The 23,097-nt window shown below is 44.3% G+C and overlaps 1 protein-coding gene across 1 annotated transcript in view; it reads left to right on the top strand.

Moving 5' to 3' along the window:
• The first annotated feature begins 3,208 nt into the window (after positions 1-3,208).
• The window catches only part of LOC308112870 (adenylate cyclase type 6-like), a 34,161-nt gene continuing 14,272 nt past the window's right edge, over positions 3,209-23,097 (top strand). The window contains exons 1-4 of the mRNA XM_080468647.1: positions 3,209-3,469; positions 5,721-5,925; positions 6,087-6,984; positions 22,917-23,066. Coding sequence (XP_080324773.1) covers positions 6,088-6,984; positions 22,917-23,066 — 1,047 coding nt within the window. The 5' untranslated portion in view covers positions 3,209-3,469; positions 5,721-5,925; position 6,087. The remainder of the gene's footprint in view (positions 3,470-5,720; positions 5,926-6,086; positions 6,985-22,916; positions 23,067-23,097) is intronic.

Here is a 23,097-nt window from a genome sequence, read left to right on the forward strand (position 1 = left end):
ATAAAACCACCAAGTCCCAGGAGAATATGGACTGGGAGTCATGACACTCTGGAGGAAACATTGTTCTTATTGTCCATCTACTGAGCATGTGCAGAAGAACTGTTTACGATGGCCTTGGTGTGCATGAGTTTGTAAAAACATGCATAATATAACATGCATAACATGCAATAGCTATTGGAGAATGTTTTTTTTTTTACGTTTCACTGTATTTTGCACCAGAATGTTTCATTAAAATTGGCTTTGTGTTGCGATTCCAGTCTTTTCTTCTATAGTAATTGTTTGGTTTTGGGAAAATATAAACATTTTCATGACATATACTCTGCGCCACAACAACAAAAAACCTTTAAAGTTTAAATTCAAAGGTTATTTTAATGGTCCAGCCCACTCAAAATGAAATTTGTGTCCTCAAGTTGAAGTTGTCCTGGACCTGGATGGAGGATTGGATGCAGGTCTTCTCAGTTTTCACTGATCCAGCAGTCTGCCCCCCCCCCCCCCCCCCCCCCCCTCACATCCTGTAAGCTCCCTTCACTTACACTGCTCCCATCGACCGCTTCAGTGCGGAGCCTCATGTAAATATATACAGCCAATGTCAAAACGAAAGGGGAAAGTCACCATGACCAAACACATTCACACTCACATACATCATGTCAAACTCTTCATCAGTCTACGGGGAGAAAATCTTCAGTTTAATCATATTGTTTTCTTATGACTAATATGAAACTTTTGGAAAACATATTCACAGTATCTGCACATAGATTGTGAAAGCTGTTAACCGCAAATTAGTGTTTTATCATATAAATTCTTATTGACGGGACCCAAAAACAAAATGTTGCATGAATAAAGTAGAAATGAAAAGACCGGACTCTTTAACACTGAACGGTTGAACGCAGATTCTCACCTAGTTTCAAATCGTTCAATGTTACTGCAGAGAACATTTTGCTGTTTAAATACTTTGAACATAGAAACATGACGAGTAAACCAGTTCATATCCAATGGCGCCCCCTGCTGGACAAACCTGCACAAACCTCACTGTTCGCTTCCCAGAGACTCAAACAATGTTAAACTATTTAAAATTACATCAATATCCATGATTTACATAATTAAGGTAAAGTTTGGGTTTTCTGGTGTGTTTGTGAATAAATAAGCAAACACTGGGTTCATCCATTCATCTTTCATAATTGCCCGGAATGCTAAAGCCGAACTGGCCGAACATGTGAAGTCCCACTGAACCGGCCCATCACAGGGGAAACACACACATTCACACATTTTACCGCCGCCAATGCATGTTTTTGGACTGTGGGAAGAAACTGGAGGGAAAACACAAACACAAACAGAAAGGCCATCAAGCCCAATGAGGGAAGCATGTTAACCACGTCACATACATGCATATATGCACATGCATACAAAAGCTACTTTAAAAAAAAAGTGACTTCCAGTTAAAACAGTTTAAACACCTCTAAGGATTGTCTGGAAGTGAGGTTTCACAAAGAGAAGACAGGAAACCGAAGCATCGTTAGAAACTAAAGCACATCTGCAGCAGTGGTTAGCAGCCAGTGGAGGAGTCACTCTACTAAGACCAGATGGAAGCTGTTTACACTGAAAAGCAGATGGGAAGTGTTTCTGTCTCGGCACCAGGATTATCTGTGGAAAATGATGCTTCAGGGATGGTCAGATAATGTGGACGACCTCGCACAAGGCCAACCTCTGCACAGACTGTGTGCAGGAAGACGGCTATTCTCAGACCACAAACTTTACGAGTGAACATGAGAAGAAGTTTAAATGATCCCGTGACTGTGATCTTTGTTCAGGAGCATCTGAGTCACATCCATGTGGATCGCAGCCAGGAGCAGGTCTAATCCTCCGACCACTCCAGAGTCAGTGTCGGCTGATATACGCACGGTGCTGCAGGGCAATGACATTTCTAAATGGCACAAAAGAATGTGGGAATGTTTATCAAAATGTTGAATACAAATGCGACTCCAAGTCCTTTAACTTGGTGTGAAGGTAGAATAACCAGCTGAGAGTTCATGACAATACATAGCTTTACATATCTTCTCGCCAAGGCAGCACATAATGCAGATTAGATTGTTCTTTTGTCAGATAAAACAACAGAAAATCAACAATGTTGAACATCTGCAGACACAGGAAACTTTTTATCTCTTAGTACATATATGGCTGTTTAAATGTAGGTTGCACTTCAGCTGCTGTGTTTCTTCAATAATCTCACAACGTTGGAGAGACTAGCTGGAGAGTAGTATCTTTGAAAGGTTATCTGTGTCTTCAGCTTCTGCAGCTGTGACGAATGTTCCTGTTGAGTGAGGTCAATGAAATGAATTTAATCTTGTGTTAACATTACAAAAGAAGTGTCGGGGAAGTGTGAGCCAAATCAGATTTTTTTTAATTAATCTGTTAGGAAGATTATTAAAGCTGCCTTAACTAGTTTACAAAGCAAAAAAACGTTTTTCCCCACTTAAGATACAGAGCACAAAAACACAGACACTGGTTGGGCGTCTCCATTGCATTTAGATCTACTAATCAGTATTTCAGTAATTTTACTGTTTATAAATCTCAGCTCAGTTCGTCCACCTGGATTATTTAAAGCAGTTTCAACACTTTAGATATTCTCAACTTTTCTTTAGGAAGAGGTTCATTTATTGACACTCTATTAATGGTCTCTCTACCTGTAGATAGACGGAGAGAGACAGATCAGATTGTGGGGAGATGGATGGATAGATGGATGGATGGATAGATGGATAGATGGATGGATGTATGGTATAACGTATCACCGCCACTAGATGGTGCTCCAACAAAATTTGCCCCGAGTTTCTCATTACTCTTCACAGTTTTCCCTCTTCTGGTCTATATTGTGCTAAAATCAGCCTGAAGTCAAAGTGACAGAGAAGTGAGAGAGTTTAAAGAGAAAATAAAGAGCAGATAAAGAGTAAATCAGCAAGACAAGTATGGTGAAACACAGTAGAGTCTCCTGTAGGGGGACTCCTGCGTTCAGGAATGGAAAATCAGCCTGAGAGAGAGAGAGAGAGAGAGAGAGAGAGAGAGAGAGAGAGAGAGAGAGAGAGAGAGAGAGAGAGAGAGAGAAGAGAGAGAGAGAGAGAGAGAGAGAGAGAGAGAGAGAGAGAGAGAGAGAGAGAGAGAGAGAGAGAGGAGAGAGAGAGAGAGAGAGAGAGAGAGAGAGAGAGAGAGAGAGAGAGAGAGAGAGAGAGAGAGAGACACAGAGACACACACACACACACGGTGGGAGTGTAGTACTGTTCCACTGGCTGGGAAGCAGAGCGGAGCTTGTCGCAGTGTTTCCCCGCTCCCCCATGCGCCTCTCCGGGCTCACAGACCCGCATGTGAAGCGCGCGCGAGGAAGCGGCTGCGTGCCGGCGGAGGACGCGGAGGACGCGGGGCTTGAAGGGCTGAAGCGGATCTCCCGCTGCGGTCTGACACTTTAACTCCTTGTCGGCTGGTAAGTCCGCTCCCCTCCTCTCTCTCTCTCTCTCTCTCTCTCTCTCTCTCTCTCTCTCTCTCTCTCCCCGGGGCTGGTCGTGTGGCTGCCCCGCACCGTGTTAATGTGTTGCAGGTCGGATAAATCCCGGTAGATGACTTGTTCTCTACTGTTTGGCTGATGACTGCGGCTCTGCAGGACTGGACACACAACGTACATGAGCGCGCACACGCATGCAGTGCACTTTTTTCCCCCCCAAGGAGATATCGCTATAATTACGATCCCGGCCAGCTGTTTGACAGTTGGCATTGAGCCCCGCGGCGTTCCTCCGCTTTTTCCTCTTTGGATTCTGAAGATATTGTGCGTGATAAAGGCCCGCGTCGAAGTGCGTGAGCTGCCCCGCACGCACATCCCCGTCAAGTTACCGTCGGAGTGTTTCACTCCTGTATAAGTTGGTGTGTGTGTGTGTGTGTGTGCTCTCTCCTGCAGCACACACACATTCCGGGCCGGTGTTTACCCGGCTCCGGGGCGCACCGCACCGCACCGCTCCTGCACTGTCTCCGGGTTAAAGCTCCGACCTCCCCGGAGGAGCGTCCCGGTTATGTAATGCGCTCCGGCCGGTCTGCCCGCGGCCACTCGGCCCGGGCCTGCACGTGTTCCTGCTCAGCATGGCTCCTCGAGCATCAGCCGCACGTCAACAATCACGACAAAAGGTCTGCGAGGGTCAACTGTCACGCCCCAAAACAGGCACGTCTTCAGAAACCATCGCGAGCTCACTTGCAGAGCACGCAGGGACCGACTCCAATCGCTCCACGAGCCACCACAGATCCATGCATGCGCAGGTTGTATTAATGCATCAGAGGTGAAAACCAAACAGGAAGGAGGAGGGAAGGTGACAGCAATGTCCCCTTCATCCATTCATCGATCTTGAGTGTTCTGGAGCCAAACTCAACAGACTGAAGTTATGGACAGATTCCCAGTTATTTACAAGGCAAACACACACAATCACTCTCACAATGTGAGGCCACCACTTACCTCCAAATACACGTTTTTGGTCTGTGGAAAGAAAATTGCTGAGCTTTATTGACATTTCTGCTGGACATACAGGACACACAGTGGAATTGGAAATGTGTCTCACTTGCCCTCATTTGGGCATATATCACCCAAAATAGAATAGAGAATACAGGCAGTGCAACAAGATTTCAAAATAGATGTTTAAAAAAAAAAAAAAAAAAGGAATGTTCAATACAATACACCCTGAATATGTGCAATATTCAACATAGTGTAGCTTCAGAAAAGCTGTAACTGTCCATGGATGTAGGATGTGCATCAGACCTCACTTGGGTCACATGATCAGTGTGACTTCAACTCACTGCAAGTTGCTAGTTAGAAGCCGTTTTAACTGAACATTAATGCTTCAACAGATGGGAGTTATCCGAATAATGGGGTAAAAAAAAAAAGTTGTTTTTCCACAAATAGACACGGTCTCCGAGTGTGGCATCGTCATTGGTAACTCGCTCTGGTCAGTCCGTTGACTCATTCAGTGTTTCTGTTGTTTGCATGTCACAGTGATGGTTGAGCGGCACATATTGCACGCTACTGTTGATGATAAACACGTCCATGTGTGCCGTTCGTGTGTCCTCTTCCCACCATTAACCTCGGCGCGGTCGGCCCGGCACAGATTTGCTTATTAAGTTTGGAGGTTAGCGGTGTCCTTGACATGCACTGCCAGAAGCCAGCCGTGGTGAGTCATCAAAGCTAATGGGGAAGGCATGGACAATTTAATCTGGACTGGAGAGCTCTTGATCTCTGATGGTGCCTACTCAGTAGGCCTTTGTTGTCAAATAGAGCACACCCATCCCTGTAGATGTCAGGGGCAGATTGCGGCGATAGGGCAGAGCAGAGCGGCGTCCACCAAGGAGAGCCGCTGGTACAGAAAACACGTGAAACGGCACCGTGATCATTGTTATGGTTTGATATCAACGATAACCAGTTTTGCCGCCGGAGGATTTATCCGAGTGAGATGTTTGCCGTGAAAGTCCTCACATGGGGCGCAGGTGGAAAAACAAGTCATTTAATTGAACAGTTTTCCTTTGTTAGTAATTGGTTGTACGCAACACAAAAGGAGATGTACACTTGTGACCTCAATAACACAGGTAATATAACCAATGCAGTTCATGTTTTTGAGTTCACAGTGACCCTCTTCCTCATTGTTTGCGCAACAACAGCACATATTTTCTTTATATGTGTGTGTCTTTTTATTTCTCCGCAGGAAAAGAGCCTGTTTCTAAAGAGACGAGGCGGCGTGCTGGGTTGACACACTGATTGTTTCTACAAAAGAACTGCAGCTCAAGACACACACACACACACACACTGATGCCCGTGGCCAGTCAGAGCTGATGGTGTGTGATCGCTGCGATGAACTAGTGGCCTGGCCAACGAGCACCGTGTTGCTACACACAACAGAGCCCACACAGGTGAGAGGCTCTTCACGTCTCTTTATCTCCAAAACAGGTGGTTGGGATTAAAAAGCTCAGAGGACCAACTAGTTCTATGTGCCACTTACTAGTTTTTTTATTTTTATTTTTTTAATATATATATATATCTCTGCTCTGTTTGCATCCCTGCCTCTCTGCAGGATGTCGTGGGCCAGAGAGCTCTTTGTGGGCAGAGTGGACGAGCGAAAGACGGCGTGGGGGGAGCGCAATGGCAAAAAAAAAAGGAAAGCCAGCTCTTCGCTATGCAGCCCACGTTACATGAGCTGCCTGAGGGACCCGGACGACTTCGAGACCTCTAGCGTGGCCCCTCAGCACTACCACTGTGGAGCCGGCGCCAGCGGGGGAAACTTTGGACTGCGCTGCGGCTGGCAGGAGGACCACTATGGGAAGAGGATGGTCGCCGGCGGAGATCTGGGTCTGAGGGCCGTCGACTTGGGCTTCGAGGATGGCGAGCTCAGAGGCGGTAAAGACGAGGACCGCGGGGAGCCGGCGGAGGGCAGCTGCGGGGCGATGACCGCCGCCGACTGCTGGAAGCGGGTCGTCTGGGTTTTCCAATCCAAGAAGTTCCAGTCCACCAAGCTGGAGCGTCTGTACCAGCGCTACTTCTTCAGGCTCAACCAGAGCTCCCTCACCATGCTGATGGGGGTGCTGGTGGTGGTGTGCGGCGTCATGCTGGCCTTCCACTGCGTCCACACGGAGCTGAGCGTGGCCTACATCTCCGTGCTGTCCGTGGCCATGGCCGTCTTCATGGCGATGATGGTGGTGTGCAACCGCAACGGCTTCCACCAGGACTACATGTGGATGGTGAGCTACCTGGTGATCGGCGTGCTGATGGCGGTGCAGGTCCTCGGGGTGCTGATGGTGTTCCCGCGCAGCGCCTCGGAGGGGATCTGGTGGACGGTCTTCTTCATCTACATCATCTACACGCTGCTGCCGGTCAGAATGAGAGCGGCGGTGCTCAGTGGAGGCGCGTTGTCCGCCATACACCTCATCACCGCCTGGCAGCTCAACCAGGAGGACAAGTTCATCTTCACACAGGTGAGCCACGGCGACGACCGAACCCGGTCCGCATCGGGATTGCTAAGTCTGAATTATGAAACCCCACTTCCTGTTTTCAAGACGTTTTGTCGAAGACTGATGGAGCTTCGCTGATAAAATGTCTTAAAATTTTTTAGGAGGTCCAGTTTCCTTTGCGACAAGAAGCGGGGATTCCGCACTGTGGAAAAGTGGAGCCCAAATATAAAGACGTAAACACAAGATCTGAGGAGAAAATTACTTAAAACTAGTGACATTATCTGTCCACGCAGCGATTGAATTTTTAAAAATATTGAAATAAGATTTTTTAATCTAGACGTAAGTTCATACTGTAAAATCAAGGACTATATATAAGTCAGTCACTTAAAATAAGCCAAATTATCTATCGTGCCTAAAAATAGGATTTTAAATCTTGACAAGTGCCATTAAAGTTTATGTGTATGTTGTGGATGAGACACGGCGATTAAAGTTAAAACAATGATGATGTTGATTTCTGTTATCGTCCAATGAAGTTCAGCATTTTCTTGTATTTACTTTTTCTCTTTTATGTCCTTTTTAAAATATACACTTTTGGGGGTTTTTTTGTCACTGTTTCACAAAACAAGCACACAAATTGCCACAAAGTCAGAAACTCCAACAGACTTTGTTTGTTTAAACAAACTGTTTGAGATTTAATTCCAGTATAACATCTGTGTGTCGGTGTTCATAAAGGAATCAATGCAATTTAAAAACCTGTAATCAACCTTTAGTACTCTTTTCAATCAATGCTAAAAAAGATCTTCGGACTATTGATTTGAGAAAATCCATCAACTTTAATGAAATCTCCACACATTGGAAGACGAACATGTGACCTCAGTCAAAGTTTGTGGAAATAATTAGACAAGTAATTATACCAAATTATCTCCAGTTTTAACTACTTGTAATCTTGTAATTGCCCTTTTCGGTCCGCACTGATCACTTGTAGGGTAAAAAAAAAAAAAATGCTTGTGAATCTAAAACTAGTTAGAAAACTTCCGTGCACCTGAGCTGGAAATAAAACAGATTTTTTTTTGTTGTTGATTGGAATTCATGTCTCATATCAAACGGCGTTGGCGGCTGCTGGAGGACGGCGAGGCTGTGGTTGCTCAGGTGTTATATCGGTTGTCCAAATGGTGAATTATTGAAGGAATCTGTGGATTTGGTTCACCATCGTGCTCAAGTCCCATCAAAAAAGCAGAATTACTCCTTTATTATTATCATTCAGTTGTTGTTGTGAAGTTTTATTTGCAGTAAATTGAAACTATGCGTCTTTGTGTGAAAGCTGACGTTTACGTTTGGGAGGAAAATGGGACAGAATATGTGACGCTGGTGCTGGTCACAGCGGACCATTATCACCACACAACTGAGTACAATGTTGTTACTGTATTCACCAGTAGGAACGGCCTACTTTCTGCTCCCATCGATATAGGACAAACATTGTGCAGACGCCTCAACCACTCTTCCATGTCAAAGGTGTCGTACTAAAAGTAGATGGTGCCGTCGATCTCCGCAGATTTTCAAATGAGGTTTTTAATGAGCCCATGTTTTTTGTGCCGTGACGCCGCCATCGCCGGCTCTCGTGGGGTTTCGACGAAGGTCGCCCGGGTTCGAGAGAGCCCGTCTCGCTGCATTGTGGAGGAATATCATGATAATGTAGCGTGGTGCCATTCAGGCCACAGTCCCCCTCAAACAAGGAGGCTATTGTCGTAAAATGAAACAGGGTGGGGTGAGATACTCAGATTGTGCAATGAATTTTATGGAAAACAGGATGATTACTTCTTCATTTTGGAAGTCATACAGAGAGAAAAAACAAAACAACAAAAACAAACGGGATTAGACATTTATAATGACTTCAGATCTCTGTCAGAGCTCACTGGAAGCATTTCTTTGTGGCTTTTGTGTGTTCATTTGTATTTCCTGATGTTCAGTGGTGATTCCCTCGTGACGGACACAGTTTGGATCAATTAGATTTAAACAATTGCAGATATCATCATTAAAAAAGACTTAAAGGTACAGTATGTTTTAGTTTTTTTCATATGGGAAAGACTAATAAAAGAGGACAACAAGGTTATTTAATTAATGAGTGTTGTAAATGTATGTACCGAGATTAACAGGTCGACCGGGTAACCTCGGCATGTCCAGTTCCAACTCGAAGGACTTAGGAAAGAAGAAAACACAACAGAGAAACTGCAACAGATTCCAACAACAATAAGAAGAAAAAGATGAACTCGGGACAGCCAATAAATACATAACAGAAGGCAGTCTTTGTATTGTGCATACTGATCCTTTTAAAGTTTCAACAATTCAACTATAACTCCACTAAACCTTCAGAGCAGACTTTAGAACAACACTAAGCACAACCAACACTTATTTTCCTTAAAAGAATTTGACAATGTTTTTAGATCAGGGTGAAATATGCCAGAAAAAGTAGCATTTATATACTAATTTTAATGTAAATTACCTTTTTTTTTTTTTTTTTTTTTTTTGCATTAGTAAAAATCTCCTACAGCAGTGATTCCCAAACGTTTTTCCTTTTAAGCTTGGAGGGTCGCCTCTAAAATCACATCACTGATGTGCCAGAACTTTACAGTGAAGACAAATCCTGATGGACGCCGTCACCAACTCATTAAAGCAGAAAAAAAGCTTTAGGCCTCGGTTACATGACATTATCAATAAAAATGTAAAACTTTTTCTGCGTTTCTGGTGCCCATTCACACGACAACGATGCTCACAGCCACTTAAGAACGAAACTTTTCGAAAACTGCTTCCGAGGGGGAAGTTTTTGAAAAATGCTCCCCGGAGAAACGGAGGAAAATCCAACTTTTCAGAAACGCTGCTACTGCGCACGCTCACCACGACTGTAGTAAATGGTTCTTCTGCACATGCTCAGTAGATGGACAATAACAACAATGGCGGCAACGAGTCACCTGTAAAAAACAATCCAACTTGGTCGTCAGTCCATACGAATGTCCGTGTCCTCCCATTCTTAATGTTTGTAGCGTGTTGTGTTTTTGGTTTCAAAAACAAAAAAAAACAACCTACAGCACCCACTAGTGGCCAAACATGAAAACTGCATCGTTTGCTGTGTTTCTGGCACTTTGTGTAAAAGGACGTCGTTTTCAAAACGTTGCGGTGTAAACGTGAAACTTTTCTGAAACAAAATTCCATTTTCTCTTGAAACATTGTCACGGAAACGAGGATATAGTTTCCCGTGATATTTGTCAATCCAGTTGCGTGTATTCCTGGACGTTCCTTTGGGAACCGCTGCGCTAAGAAAGTAGAAAAGTCGTCATCACATCACTGTAACTATATTTCTGTTTGACTTTAGTTCAGCACCACACGTTTCAAACGTATATCATAGTGAATATAAATAAACTGTCGGGCTGTTTTCTTTGCACCTATATTTTAATCGGATTGGATTCATTGGTGATGTTATTAGTAACACCTCGACTCTTCTAAATGCATGTGCAGCTTAATTAATTCTACTTCCTGCACTCCACTGTGTTCATCTGTGCCAAAGGTTGTTCTGCTGTTACAGGCTTGGCAGTGAAGAAATCTACTTGAATGAGACACGTTCCAGTTTGGGAGCTTTGTGTGCCGGTTTAGGCTGCATCCTTTAAGAACATAGTTTTTTTTTCCCGCGCATATAAATAGATTTAAATAATTAAAAGCTAGAAGATAACATTAAAAAAAAAAAAAAGAAAGGCAAGTGCACTGAACCCTGTCACATGCTGTTGCTGTTCTCTGCCAGCCGTCGTATTAGGCAACCAGATAAATGTGGAGCCAGAGTGAGTAAGGCAATATTGACATAACTCTACTGGTCCAGTGAGCTTGTGTGTTAAGTACCCCTGTCCCAGACGAGACGCACACACTGGTGTGTTGCCGCTGTGTGCTCCAGTCCTGGTCGGTTACATCGGTCTGGTGATGATGGACTGCTGCCCTGCCCGAGGGCCCGGACCCTCCGTGCAGTCCGGCTTAGTCCAAACGATCAATAATGCTGCATGGACCTCACTGTGTGTTGACTGGAGGGCTCAGTTCTCCTGGTTCAGGTTGTTCATTGCCATCGGTTTTCATATTTTCTACATCATGCATCTCCCAGGATGTTAAGAGTGACGTCGCTTTTACTCCTTTTGTTCAGCCTCGAGAATTAAAAAAAAAAAAAAAAAAAAACCCAGCTTAGTGAGTCAACAAGTCGGCCTGAGCTCCGCTCGGTCGTATGAATACTGAAGGACTCCATTCAGTTTCTCCTGCTGTCTGTATTAGACATGAAAAGCTCGCCGAAAGTCTGCAGATACTGGCGTCACTCTTCTTCTGGGACTCCCATCATCCTGTAGCCCTCTGTGTGTCCCGGCCTCTTCCCTGATTTGTATTTTCCCTGCGGAGATATTCATGTAGGATCAGAGCTGAGGAGATGTGAAACCGATGACGGCGGAGACAGACAGAGCCTTTGTGAAGGACCTCCACGACGAGTCAGGAGACGTGGGGGGGCGGGAGGAGTTACAGTGGAGACAAGGGGGCAACCGTGGATGGGGAGCATGAAATAATGCCGGGCTGACTCACCCTGCTGTAAAAGAGCTGCCAGTCTCTCTTTTCTCTGACTCATAATTCCATTCTTCACAAAATCCCTCTCAGATGGACTGGCTTTCATTTCAGAACCGACTGAGATCGAGCTCATCGTCCTCGTGGGGGTTTCTTCCAGAGATCTCCACGTTTCGCTCTCATGAGCGGCACTGAGGGGTTTTCTCACACAACTATGGACAGACGAAGGTGTAACAGCGAGGAGCCTCCACTGTGCTCCAGCTTCTTCTGGCTTCCATAGACTTTAAAAGTCTTCCAAGTGTATTGAGATCTGCAAGTTTCATGAGCGAAGGAGACATTTTTGTGATTTTTCCAAAAAATCTAATTGACCTGGAGCCGCGAAACAGGCCTGCCCTTCTTGTAAAGCTTCTAAAGTTTCATGTATACAGTAGTTTTGAAACCCGTACAAAAACTATTTTGTATGTTGCATCAATGAAGTTTCGTAATTTTGGGTGGTTTAACATTTCAGTACATTTTCAGATGTTTTTGATTCCTGATTTTAGCAGTTTCATTCTTCTTTTTCTGCATTTTTCAAAAAAAAAAATCTTTTTTTTTTCTTCACATTTTAGAATAGAGTAGAAATACTTTATTAATTCCAAAATGAAAATTCCTTTGAGCTTTGCGTCACACAGAATAAATACAAAGAAAGGACAAAAAAATAAATCAGTAATTGTAAACATTAACATGCTCCAAGGCTTTACGGTGAGTAATACAAGCACAGGGAGGATGAAATTATATGAAACACCGCAAACAATATTTATAGGGAGGAGTTATACAGTCTTATAGACTGGAGGGACATTTTAACATTTCTATCTCTTTTCAAAGCAGTTTTGCTCGTATTTTTTCCCCACTTTAGCTATTGTACCTTTTCTAAAGCCTTTTTGTTTTATCAAAGTCTTTTAGAAAATGATGTGTTTAAATAGAATACAATTAATATAAAAATGTGTGTTTAGGTATAAATTAGTGAAAGCTTCGGAGAGCTGCAGGTTGCAAAAAATTGACAAATAGAAAACAAGCACTTTCTTTGATAAACCCACAATCAACCTGTTTTTGCATCGGTTCCTGCTGCATTTGAATTGGGGTTCTGTCTTGGCTGTGTGCTGTAGTGAGTCCGCTGTCTGAAAGCACCAGAAGAAATGAACAAGGTTTTGTTCGACATCGTTGTTGTAAAGCAGTTGCACAACTTTGGCTTTGTTCATTGTGGTGTGTGGTGGCTCAGTGAGTATCAGCTTCACACAAGTTCTACTTTTTTATTTATTTTTTTGCTTTCAGAAGTGGTCGTTTTTCTCCTTGTTTCTGAGCTGAACTGACGTTCATGTTGAAAATGTGGAGCTACAGCAGCAAATTTAAAAAAAAAAAAAACCCGCTGAAATCTACAGCGTTCTTATGAGTTTTGCCGGATGAGGCCGTTCTCCAAACATTTTGTCACTGTAATATGTGTTGTATGTTGCGGTGAAACAGTTCAGATATCTTCATTTATCATCATTTTATTGGCTGTAATCACTGGTTTTCGTAGAATTACTGTAAAATGGTCGTAATCTAATCTCGACTCGGGATGTTGGAAACTCTTGAAGGGTGTTTCCATTTGTGCGTCTAATTTGCGATCTTCATTCAATCTCACATGGCGGTGGAGCCATTCCCAGCTTGCCCCGTGCAACGTACACACACACACACACACACACACACACACACACACACACACACACACACACACACACACACACACCAAGCGGGGATTGCATGTTCTTCCTGTATTTGGTCCGATTTCCTCCCCCAGTCTAAAACAACCCCTGCGTGTTCGTTCTGTGGCTCAGTTGGTAGAGTGGTCGTTTCTCAGTCGGAAGGTTACCGATTTGATCTGTCCAAATGTCGAAGTGTCCCTGAGCAAGGCACTGAATGGGTGGATTGAGCAACTTGCATGTGCGTGTGAATGTGATACACAGTGAAGCCTTTTGGGGACAGTTCAAGCAGTGGAAAAACACTATGTAAGTGAAAATTGTTTACTATTGAAATAGTGATTATTACACACATTAGAGGTTGTTTAGATCAACCAATGGACCGAACAAGTACGAGTTGGGACTGTGTGAGGAGGGCACACATGCAAATTCAAAGAAAGTCTCCAACCTGAATTCATTCATACTAACTTGACTACGGAAGTGTCGGTTTGATAATCACCTCATCTTCATTTCTGCTTCAACCTTGTAACAGTATTGTGTATAAAAACACTCCCATGACGGACGGCTGACATTGTTTCAAAAGCTGCTTCGCTCTTGCTTTTGGTGACCTGTAGGCTTTTGTCAGGAATGAAGTGCCAATCTCCAACCGTCGTCCTCACGGTGTTCCGGGCTTGTTGTCATGTCTAGTTTGCTGACGGTTCTGCTTGTCGAGCAAACACTGAACGTCCCCACATGTACATGACAAACGGAGCGGTCTGGATTCCCGTGGTTTCATTGTTTTCCTCTCAGTAGTTTCAGGTGTGGGCCTGCGATGATAAGCTGTGTGTGCAGTTCCTATCCCCCCCCCGCAATCTCTTTGCGTTGGATAAGTCGTGTGACTCCTCCAGAAAGTGGATGTTTTTTCACAGCGCGCCCTCAGCAGACTGCAGCCCCTCTGCTGGCCTACTTTGGACGAGCCACATGAATTAGGATTTTAGTCTTTGGCTCTGAGCACTGTCCTGTGCACAAACACACAGATACAAACATTTTACACACAGAGACATTGTGTTTCTTTTTTGGAGGCCGACTGTCCAAAGTGTTTTCATTATGTCTTCCCCCCCCCCCCGCAGGCAGATAAAGCGACAACTACCTTTTACATGATTGACATCCTGAGCCGTGCCGAGACTATTTCTCTTTGCTATATGTATTTCTATACCTCCAGCACGAACAGCTGTGTTTCATACGGCCATACGGGGGATTAGATGACTTACCGCACCATTGTTTGGTTCTGAGAAGTTAGGACCAGTCGACATGCATCCTGATGTCATGCAGCCATTAGCTACGTGGACGACAAATTTGGAACCAGATCCTCAAAGAAGTCTCCCAGAGAGCAGCGCTTGACTGGCCGGCCAAAAAGAGAGCAAAGTCAAAAGGCTGAAAGAGGCACGTGTTGGTGATAGTCAGAGGAAAAACCTGTTTCTTCGGCAGATTGTTATGGGGTCAACGAACGCGGGACTAGTGGAAACATACTGATCCCTCAGCTTAACGCTGGGGGGATACCAATCAATGAAATGTCACAGGCATGACTGAGGCATGTATAATGTATTTAGGCCAGAACATTTGTGTTATGCAAGAAAAACCTGAAAGCAGCCGCACAACAAGCCACTTAACCTTCACGCTATGATTTACGGTGTTTGCGCGCAAACGCTGCCGCGAGCCGCGTGTGCTCTGGTGTACTGTCGAGAAACGCTTTCTGTTTTAATGATACGAAAACAAAACAAAGATACGGAATATCCTTGAAATCACATGAGATGTCATGATGAATATATATGTTTTAACTTAAACAGGGTGATGTACCTTTTACCGTTTTGTGACCTGCTACTGGTGCAAAATCAAGCATTATTTGACAGATAAAACCTAAATAATTATACATTTAAAGTGTCGGCTCTATAATTCCAGCACGCTAAAATACATACATACATAAAATTTGATGGCCGTTTTTAAAACCTGACACCCTTACCCTTGTCTTACTGCTGTGAACATACTTCAGTAAGCAGACACCCTGTATTCAAGTGTGATATCCAGTCCTTCTTAGTCGGAACACACTGGTGTCCACTATACACATGTTGTGTGTTCCTACACACACACTCACACGGCAATCATGAGACGTACAGTGTGTGATCTCTGTGTGCAGCTATCAGGTGATGAGAACCCGTCATCAGGTACTTTGGGACCCAAACAACTGAGTGACTGGAATAATAGATACCCCCCCCCCCCCCCTCTCTTTTTTATTATTTTTTAACTGGACCACACCCCTCCTCACAGAAGGAGAACGAGCTTGTGACTCATTCACTTATTGAATTACAACCAGAGGCAATGAGACAAACCCAGATAAGTTCCGTCAGCACGGGTGGGAGAAATTAGGATTTGACGATAAGAGAAAACGTCGCTCTTAAAATGCAGCCAGCGATAAGGGGAATAATCTCCAGGCTAATAATAGCCATGTGAGTCGGGATGAGGAAGTGCAGGCTTCTAATAACAGTTCATGGTTTACTAACATCTTGGCCCAGCGCAAAAGTAAATAGAGGGATTTAAGGCCGGACGGTCGTGGGCAGCCAGCCAATATATATATATATATATGGGATCCATTAGTGGTGTTAAATGTTGATCTGAGTTGCTTGAGTCAACTAACCAAACTAACCGTCTGGTTATTCTCACAATTACTCGGTTGAAACAGCGACGGCATACGTGAGGCCGACTGGGGAACGCTGTAATAACATGTTCGCTATTACTGTAAAAACAGACGACACCTTCAGTGTAAACCACTTTACATGGACCATGTATTTATTGTCATCACAGATTATGGATGACCTTTAACCTGAGAAGCTGGTTTGTTGTTGAAGACTCGCACAACATCTTTTTTTTTTTTTTTATGCATTTGTAGGTATTTATGTTGTGTTTTCTCATGTTTTATATTTTAATCATGTAATTAATAGGAAAACACCATGACCTTTTAATAATAGTGAAAAAATTGGCGGATTCCATCCATCTTCTTCATCCTGTTCAGGGCTGCAAGGCAACAAAAATAGGGTATTCTTTAACATCCCAAATGTCTGAATCTCATCATGTACGTCGAGTCTTTCAGGCAGAAGTTCTCAACCTGGAGTCTCCATCGGTGAAGAAGGTTTGAGAAGTCCAGCTTTAACGGCTGAGCAGAGGTGATGGAGACGTCGTAGAGAGAAGGTCAGGACAAAGAGCGCTGTGCCGTTGCAGTTCCTGTTGTTTGGTTCTTTCCGAAGCACGTATCGAAAGCAAACACCTGCGCTTTCATAATCATGAAACTGTGTTCGCCTTCGTTGCGCCGTCACGTGACCTCTCCTGGAGGCGGCCCGGCAGGAAAACGTGTTTACATGCATGAGTTTGGTATCAGCTCATCCTTGACTGAGCAGCTCATGACTCTTCTCTGCTGTTTAACCAGTTCCTGTGATGGTATTGATGCAGTAGGAGGCAGAGGAGGACGACGCAGTGAAACTGAGCTGTTGTATGTTTTTATTGGAAGAAACTCCTTGTCTCCTTTTATTAATATTTTTTGTTTGTTTTTGTAGCTTAATTTTCCTTCACATGAACACTTACCAATCTGGAATGAACCCGAATCCTGCGCTGTGTTGTTGTTTCACTCCTCGAGGCTCTGCACATGTGTTCCTCTTTTAGATTAGCCTCCTTCTCTTCAGGTTACATTCATCAACCAGAAGCGAAGCTGTGACCCCGGCTTCATGATGTACATTAAATTGTTCTCAGACAGCAGCTGAAACGGGAGTTCCTGAAAGTCTGAACTCACCTCGCTCAGTTGGGATGAGCTCACGGAGCCCAAACAAAAGATAATGTGGCTGGTTTGGCTGGTTGGTTAAGCTAATTAACCAGATTTGTGCTCCTTCAGCTGCCGCGCTGTAATTGCAGCTGTGTGAGTGGGCAGGAAGTGAAGGGTGAGCGAGGACACAGCTTGGAGGAGGAGGAGGAAGAGGAGGAGGAGGAGGGCGCTCCTTCACTCCCTCTGTCCATCCAGCCAAACACTGACCCCCCCCCCCAGCGCCATCCAGCAGCCAAGACCGCCGACAAACCGCCGCTGACATGCTCCAAATCGCTTTTATTAATGAGTGTGTTCTTCTACTTTCTGGCCGAGTTCTCAAAGCCAGTTGTTGTTTTATTACTAATGCTACAACTCATTGTACTGATCCTCCTACGAGTAACTTGTCATTGTTAGACATAGTAATGTCTTCTATTGTCATCGCGATCAACTCGCACAACAAAGGATCAGAGTCATGATTAAAAACTGAAAAAAGAAAGAGCGAATGGAAGAGAGGAACAAACTAAAACAATTAATGAATATACAGTTCCATATATGCATCTTTTACTTTCTAATGTTACTAAATTCTCATTTCAGTTTGAATATTACTTGATTCTGATTATAAGTCTTCAGTCTCAAATGTCCTTGGTCTGTTCCTCAAAAGATCTCATGGTCGCCGTCCCCCTCGCTGCCGTCTAGAGCATTTCAGATACAGCAATTAAAAACCTTCGTTAATAACATCTAGATCAGGGGTCTGCAACCTGTGGCTCTGCATTAAATTACTTTTTTTTTTATATATATATTTTATTTTATTTATATTTTATTTATATATAATTTACTTATTTTTTATTTTGTTTAATTTTATTTTTTATTTAAAAAAAATAAAAAATTATTTACACACCAGAGTCATTTTTAAAAGGATTTCTATTTCTTCAATTGAAAAAAAAAAAAGGCTTTAAAAACAAGGCACAATAACTAAAATAGGAAAAAAAATGCTGGAAAAGAAGGACGAAGCTCCTAACAAAAGCAAAAATTTGTAATGGAAACTTCATAAATGCAATATAAAATAGTTTTGGTTTTTTTTTCTATTTTGTGTTTCAAAATCACCATATCAAAAGTTAATAGCTGTTTTAGCCTCATTTTTAAATTTTAACACGTTTTGTGGCTCTAGACAAATTAGATTTTTGGGAAAAATCACAAAAACGGGTCTTTTGGTCCTAAAAGTTGCAGACTCCTTCTCATCTATGATCACTAAGTCACCGTTGGTCAGGAAACATTTGATTGGCTCAGTTTGGATCACATCCAGCTTACAGGAAGAAAAAAAGGCTGTCAATATGGTTTGGTAATTTGTGGATAAATGTTTTCCATTTCCGTACTAATCCATTTTGATCTACTCATCGGTCGCTGTACATAGTTTGACATAATAACATGTGAAGCTCAGTGAAGCATATCATGCGGTTCTCTGAGATAGAAAAGAGACAAACGATAAATGTCTGAACGGCTTTAAACACAAGTTGTTTTGCGGTTATTTATCAGCCTCAAGTAAAAACATTGTGACCTTCCAGCTTTGTTTTAGCTTCCAATCTTTCTTTTATTTCAAATTCTCTCAGAAAACAAAACAACAGTAACAAAGAATTTTACCGTCTCAGCCGAGCTTCACCAGAGTAACTTCATCCGTCTGCTCGGAGACGGTCGTCTGCAGGCTGTCCGCTCCACGTTATGTCCGTGTGACTTTATCGAGTCTCAGAAAAATTCTTGCAAACTGGCGCACGGATTCAATCTGACTCAGAGGTTTGATTCGGTGGCCAAAGGTCCTCATGACGTTTGACTTTGAGGGGTTTTAGTCGAAACACTACATTTCAAATATGGACCAACTTCCTGAATGTACATTTTCCACAAAGCAGTTACTGCGTCTGTTGTGTTGTGACTTGTCAGGTACTGCAGAATAAATAACGAGTAGAAAATATTTTCCTCGACAGGCTCAATAGTGCAAAGTTAACCGGAAGCAGAAAAATGGCTGAAATGTTCCTCATGATCTTAGTGATGGAAGCTGCTGGTTGTTTGTTTGCTCTGCAACTCCTGAGATCGCTGGAAGACTTTCCTGATGCATGTATTAATTCAGGACAGGGTTAGGGTTTTTTTCTTTTCTTTTCCTGACAGATGTGCAGCCTGAGTCCAGCTCTATTTAGCTGCGTGGAATTTGTTTCAGCGTTTCACAAAGATTACTTCGTGGCCTCACTCGGTCGCCTGAGACCAATTTTGGTTTGGCTGAAGTCATGACAAAAACATAGCTCTGATTCCAGATGGCAGGCGCCCAACATGGCAACGACAGACACCCCAACCCTCCGCTTAACATTTATCTTTATAAGGAATAACTTCTCTCTCTCTCTCTCTCTCTCGCTGCAGTAATTACACATTACTGTAACCCCGAGTTAGATCGGCACCAGTGCAACAAAGTCTCATGCTATTGTCTATTTTTACTGCTCCGGCACCACATGTTATCTTTTCCGGCTGCGATCAGCAGTGTGTGACTGGGCTTTGACGTTCATCTCTGTAAGACATTTTAAAAAGCTCCAGATGCCTATCAAAGGTCATTTGCTGGAGCGTATTCCCCATGTAAACAGCAGCCGCTGTCCCAGGAGCTTGTGTGTGTTGACTTATGGGATGTAACGCTTGTGGCCTTTCAGAGTTTAAGCTTTGGCAGAGCCGAGTGTTTGTGGAATATCTGGAGTCAAAAACATTGATCAAGCAGACAATGCCTTTACACAAGCAACCGCCTTTTAAATCTGTGTGTGCCAGAGAGACGCGCTACGTGAGCGTCTGCAGCTTCCTCCACTGAAACACGTGTGACGGAGCGGCGGGTTTGTGTGTGACCAGCACAGCGGCGGCTGTGACATTAGCCATCAGCCGGCCGTTGTTGTTGGTCAGTTGCCCCCCGACTGAATGGATAATGACCTTGCTGTCAAAACCTGATACGTGCAAATGTACATTCCAGCATGCTCGTGCTTGAGGGAATTTGTCCGGTGGGATATTATTAAAGGCCGAATGGATTTGGAGTGCGTTTGCCAAGTGGAAATCTTTTCCATCCCTTTCTTCCATTTGTTCTCTTACATGCTATCCTCTTTGCTTTTCTTTATAAAGCGCCGAACCGTGAGCCGCACCTTATAAGCCAATGTTTGGACTCCTTTTAACTCCGCCGCCAAGAGGTCCCCCCCGGCTTAAGTAAATGTTGAGCCAGGTTCATCTTCTCTGCGTTTGCGTGGAGGATCACCGGGAGACAGAAGTGGAAGAGTCTTAACGTCCAGATTACTGGATATGAGTCCTGTGACACCCTGCGAACGGCGGGGGAAGCAGCTCTGTTTGGAGTGAGGCTGCGCTGGAGATACACCAGCAGCAACAGATACAACACGCGTCGGGATCAAAGAGCTGCCAGTCCAAAAGAAGACACACACACACACACACACACACACACACACACACACACACACACACACACACACACACAGACACACACACACACACACACACATAAATACTTCACACCTCAGACTTATTCAAAGCCCTCGGCGAATGCTACTGCCTCTAATCTCAAGACCGTGTGGTGACTAAGCATATAACTTGGCGTTAACACAAGCTTTATTCATCATGTTTCACCACACTTTAGCTCCACTTGTTCGTGGCCGCCGGGCTGTTGCCATCGAATCATCCTTCACCATGTGGATTGATGCAGTGCTACCTGTGCTGCGCTTGAACGTGGACGTACCTGCTGGTGTGTTTGTGGGATTCCTCCAGCTTCAGTACAGGCTGCACCCACATTTGCATTGGCAAATAAGTGAGCGTGTGCACATGCGGAGAGTTTTCATGTTGCTCACAAATGGAGAAGAGCCACACTGTGGGTCTTCCTGGGCTGAATTAAAGCTATTAACAAGGAATGTCTATTACCGGGATTAAAGTCAGTTTGGAAAACGGAGTGAAAAAGAAGCTCAATACCGGTCCGAGGAGCTGCGGGTGGTCCTGCAGTTCAGACCGGCCCCTGAAGTCTCTTTTCAGAACAATCTGTTTGGGATTAACGTGGTCAGGCCTCCATGAACTAATCACTAAGTGAGAGATGGCACAAATTTAATGTTGCACTTAGAGAACAATCGGTCAGTCAGTCGGTCGCAGACAAGTGGGTCTTTCTATGTTGGTCGTCACGTCTGACCTTAAACGATTTCTCGGGCTCTGCATGCTCAGTCGTCGGTGGCTGAGTAATGCTGCGTCTCTCCTCCTGCTCCGGGGATTGGTATCCACTCACTTCATCAAAGGTGTGTTTGCTGCTGCACCTGTGAGCCATCAGCGTATTTATTTTTCGCCGACTGCTGGATGGCCCCTAATCTGCTTTAGCCGTTTGTTTTCGGGTGGAATAGGAGACGACCGCCCGACTCCTTGTCCAGTACAACGAGTGGAATTTGCCTGCCTCCGTCCGTCCTGTGGAGACGGTGTTCAGTTTCAAGCACTGACTGTTAGATTATCTTTGTCTTGTTGTGAAAACAAATGGTACGTTCTTGTGTATACAGTGTAAACCTGCTGCCGGGGCCGCGGTAGCAACCCTCCCATCGCTCCGCGTTTTTCAGGCTGTGTTTTTTTTGTTTGTCTTCTTCCAGTCAGAGGTTCAGCAATTTTTCACACTTATCATTCACATCCCTCAAAGTATGTGGGTGTGCAGATAATCAAGCCTCCATCTTCAGTTGTGCATCCATCCCCTGATAAACACAAACACACACACACACTTCATTCTGGTTTGGCCACATACCAGGCATGGCTCACACATCCTGGTACCAGTCATGAGATGTTTCTGATCTCCGGGGTTAATGTGAGTGAGACGGAGTGAAATTCAGCGTTTATGTGTGCTCTGTGCCTGCATGTCTTTTTCTCATTATTGATGATATCATCTTCAGAGGAAGCACTCTCTGCTCCGGTCAGAGGTCAAGTGACTTTCCCAGGCTGGAGTGTGTTTCTGAACATGGAGAGGGCGTGTGTGTGTGCGTGTGTGTGTGTGTGTGTGTGTGTGTGTGTGTGTGTGTGTGTGTGTGTGTGTGTGTGTGTGTGTGTGTGTGTCCAGTCTTGGCTGCGCAGGAAAAATCACTAACACACACACACACACACACACACCAGCACGGAGGAATGCCTGAAGGGTCAATGACCCCACAAAGCTAACTGTACACCATAGCTAAACTTAATTCACTCAAGCTGCAGATAATGTTATACAGATTGTGCAGATTCTCCGGGCCTCATTGTTCCGCGAGCGTAGCTCACGACACCGACTATACACAAGGAAGTTTTATTAAGGGCCGCCCCGCTCTGTCTGGAGCTGTACAGTTCCATTAGTAGAAGCATGAACGTCATCTGCTTTGTGCTACTGTGAACAAAAAAAACAAAAAACGCTTCAGTCCAACAACAGACAGCCTCTTTTAATAGCTTGTATCATCTGTTGCACGTCGTGTAAATCTCCACGCTATTCCCCTGCTCTTATAGAGTCTTAAGAGACTTAACATGACTTTGATTACGTGTTACACCAAACCCTCCAGCTCACCGAAGTGAGGAAACGTCCTCTTGCACAGCTCCGTCCGATGTGGCTGAGCTGATTGTCTCTAACCAGATCTCATCTAATGGGCCTCAGACGGCTGAGGAATGTTTCCCCTTGCAGTCACTTTCTGTGACATCGAGTCTTATCGGTTTGGCTCGGTGACCTCTCCCGGGTCAGGCAGAGTTCATTGTCTTCTCTGCGCATACTTTTTATTTTATTTTTTTTTTCCCTTTCTGACGTGTGTGTGTGTGTGTGTGTGTGTGTGTGCTTTCAGATAAGTGCCAACGTGCTGATCTTCTTGTGCACAAACATGATCGGGATCTGCACCCACTACCCTGCTGAGGTCTCCCAGAGACAAGCCTTCCAGGAGACCCGGGGATACATTCAGGCCCGGCTGCACCTGCAGCGGGAAAACCAGCAGCAGGTACTGGCCCTACACGGCCGCACGCGACACC

The sequence above is a fragment of the Lipophrys pholis genome (assembly GCF_963383615.2).
Source record: "Lipophrys pholis genome assembly, chromosome: 8".
NCBI lineage: Eukaryota > Metazoa > Chordata > Actinopteri > Blenniiformes > Blenniidae > Lipophrys > Lipophrys pholis.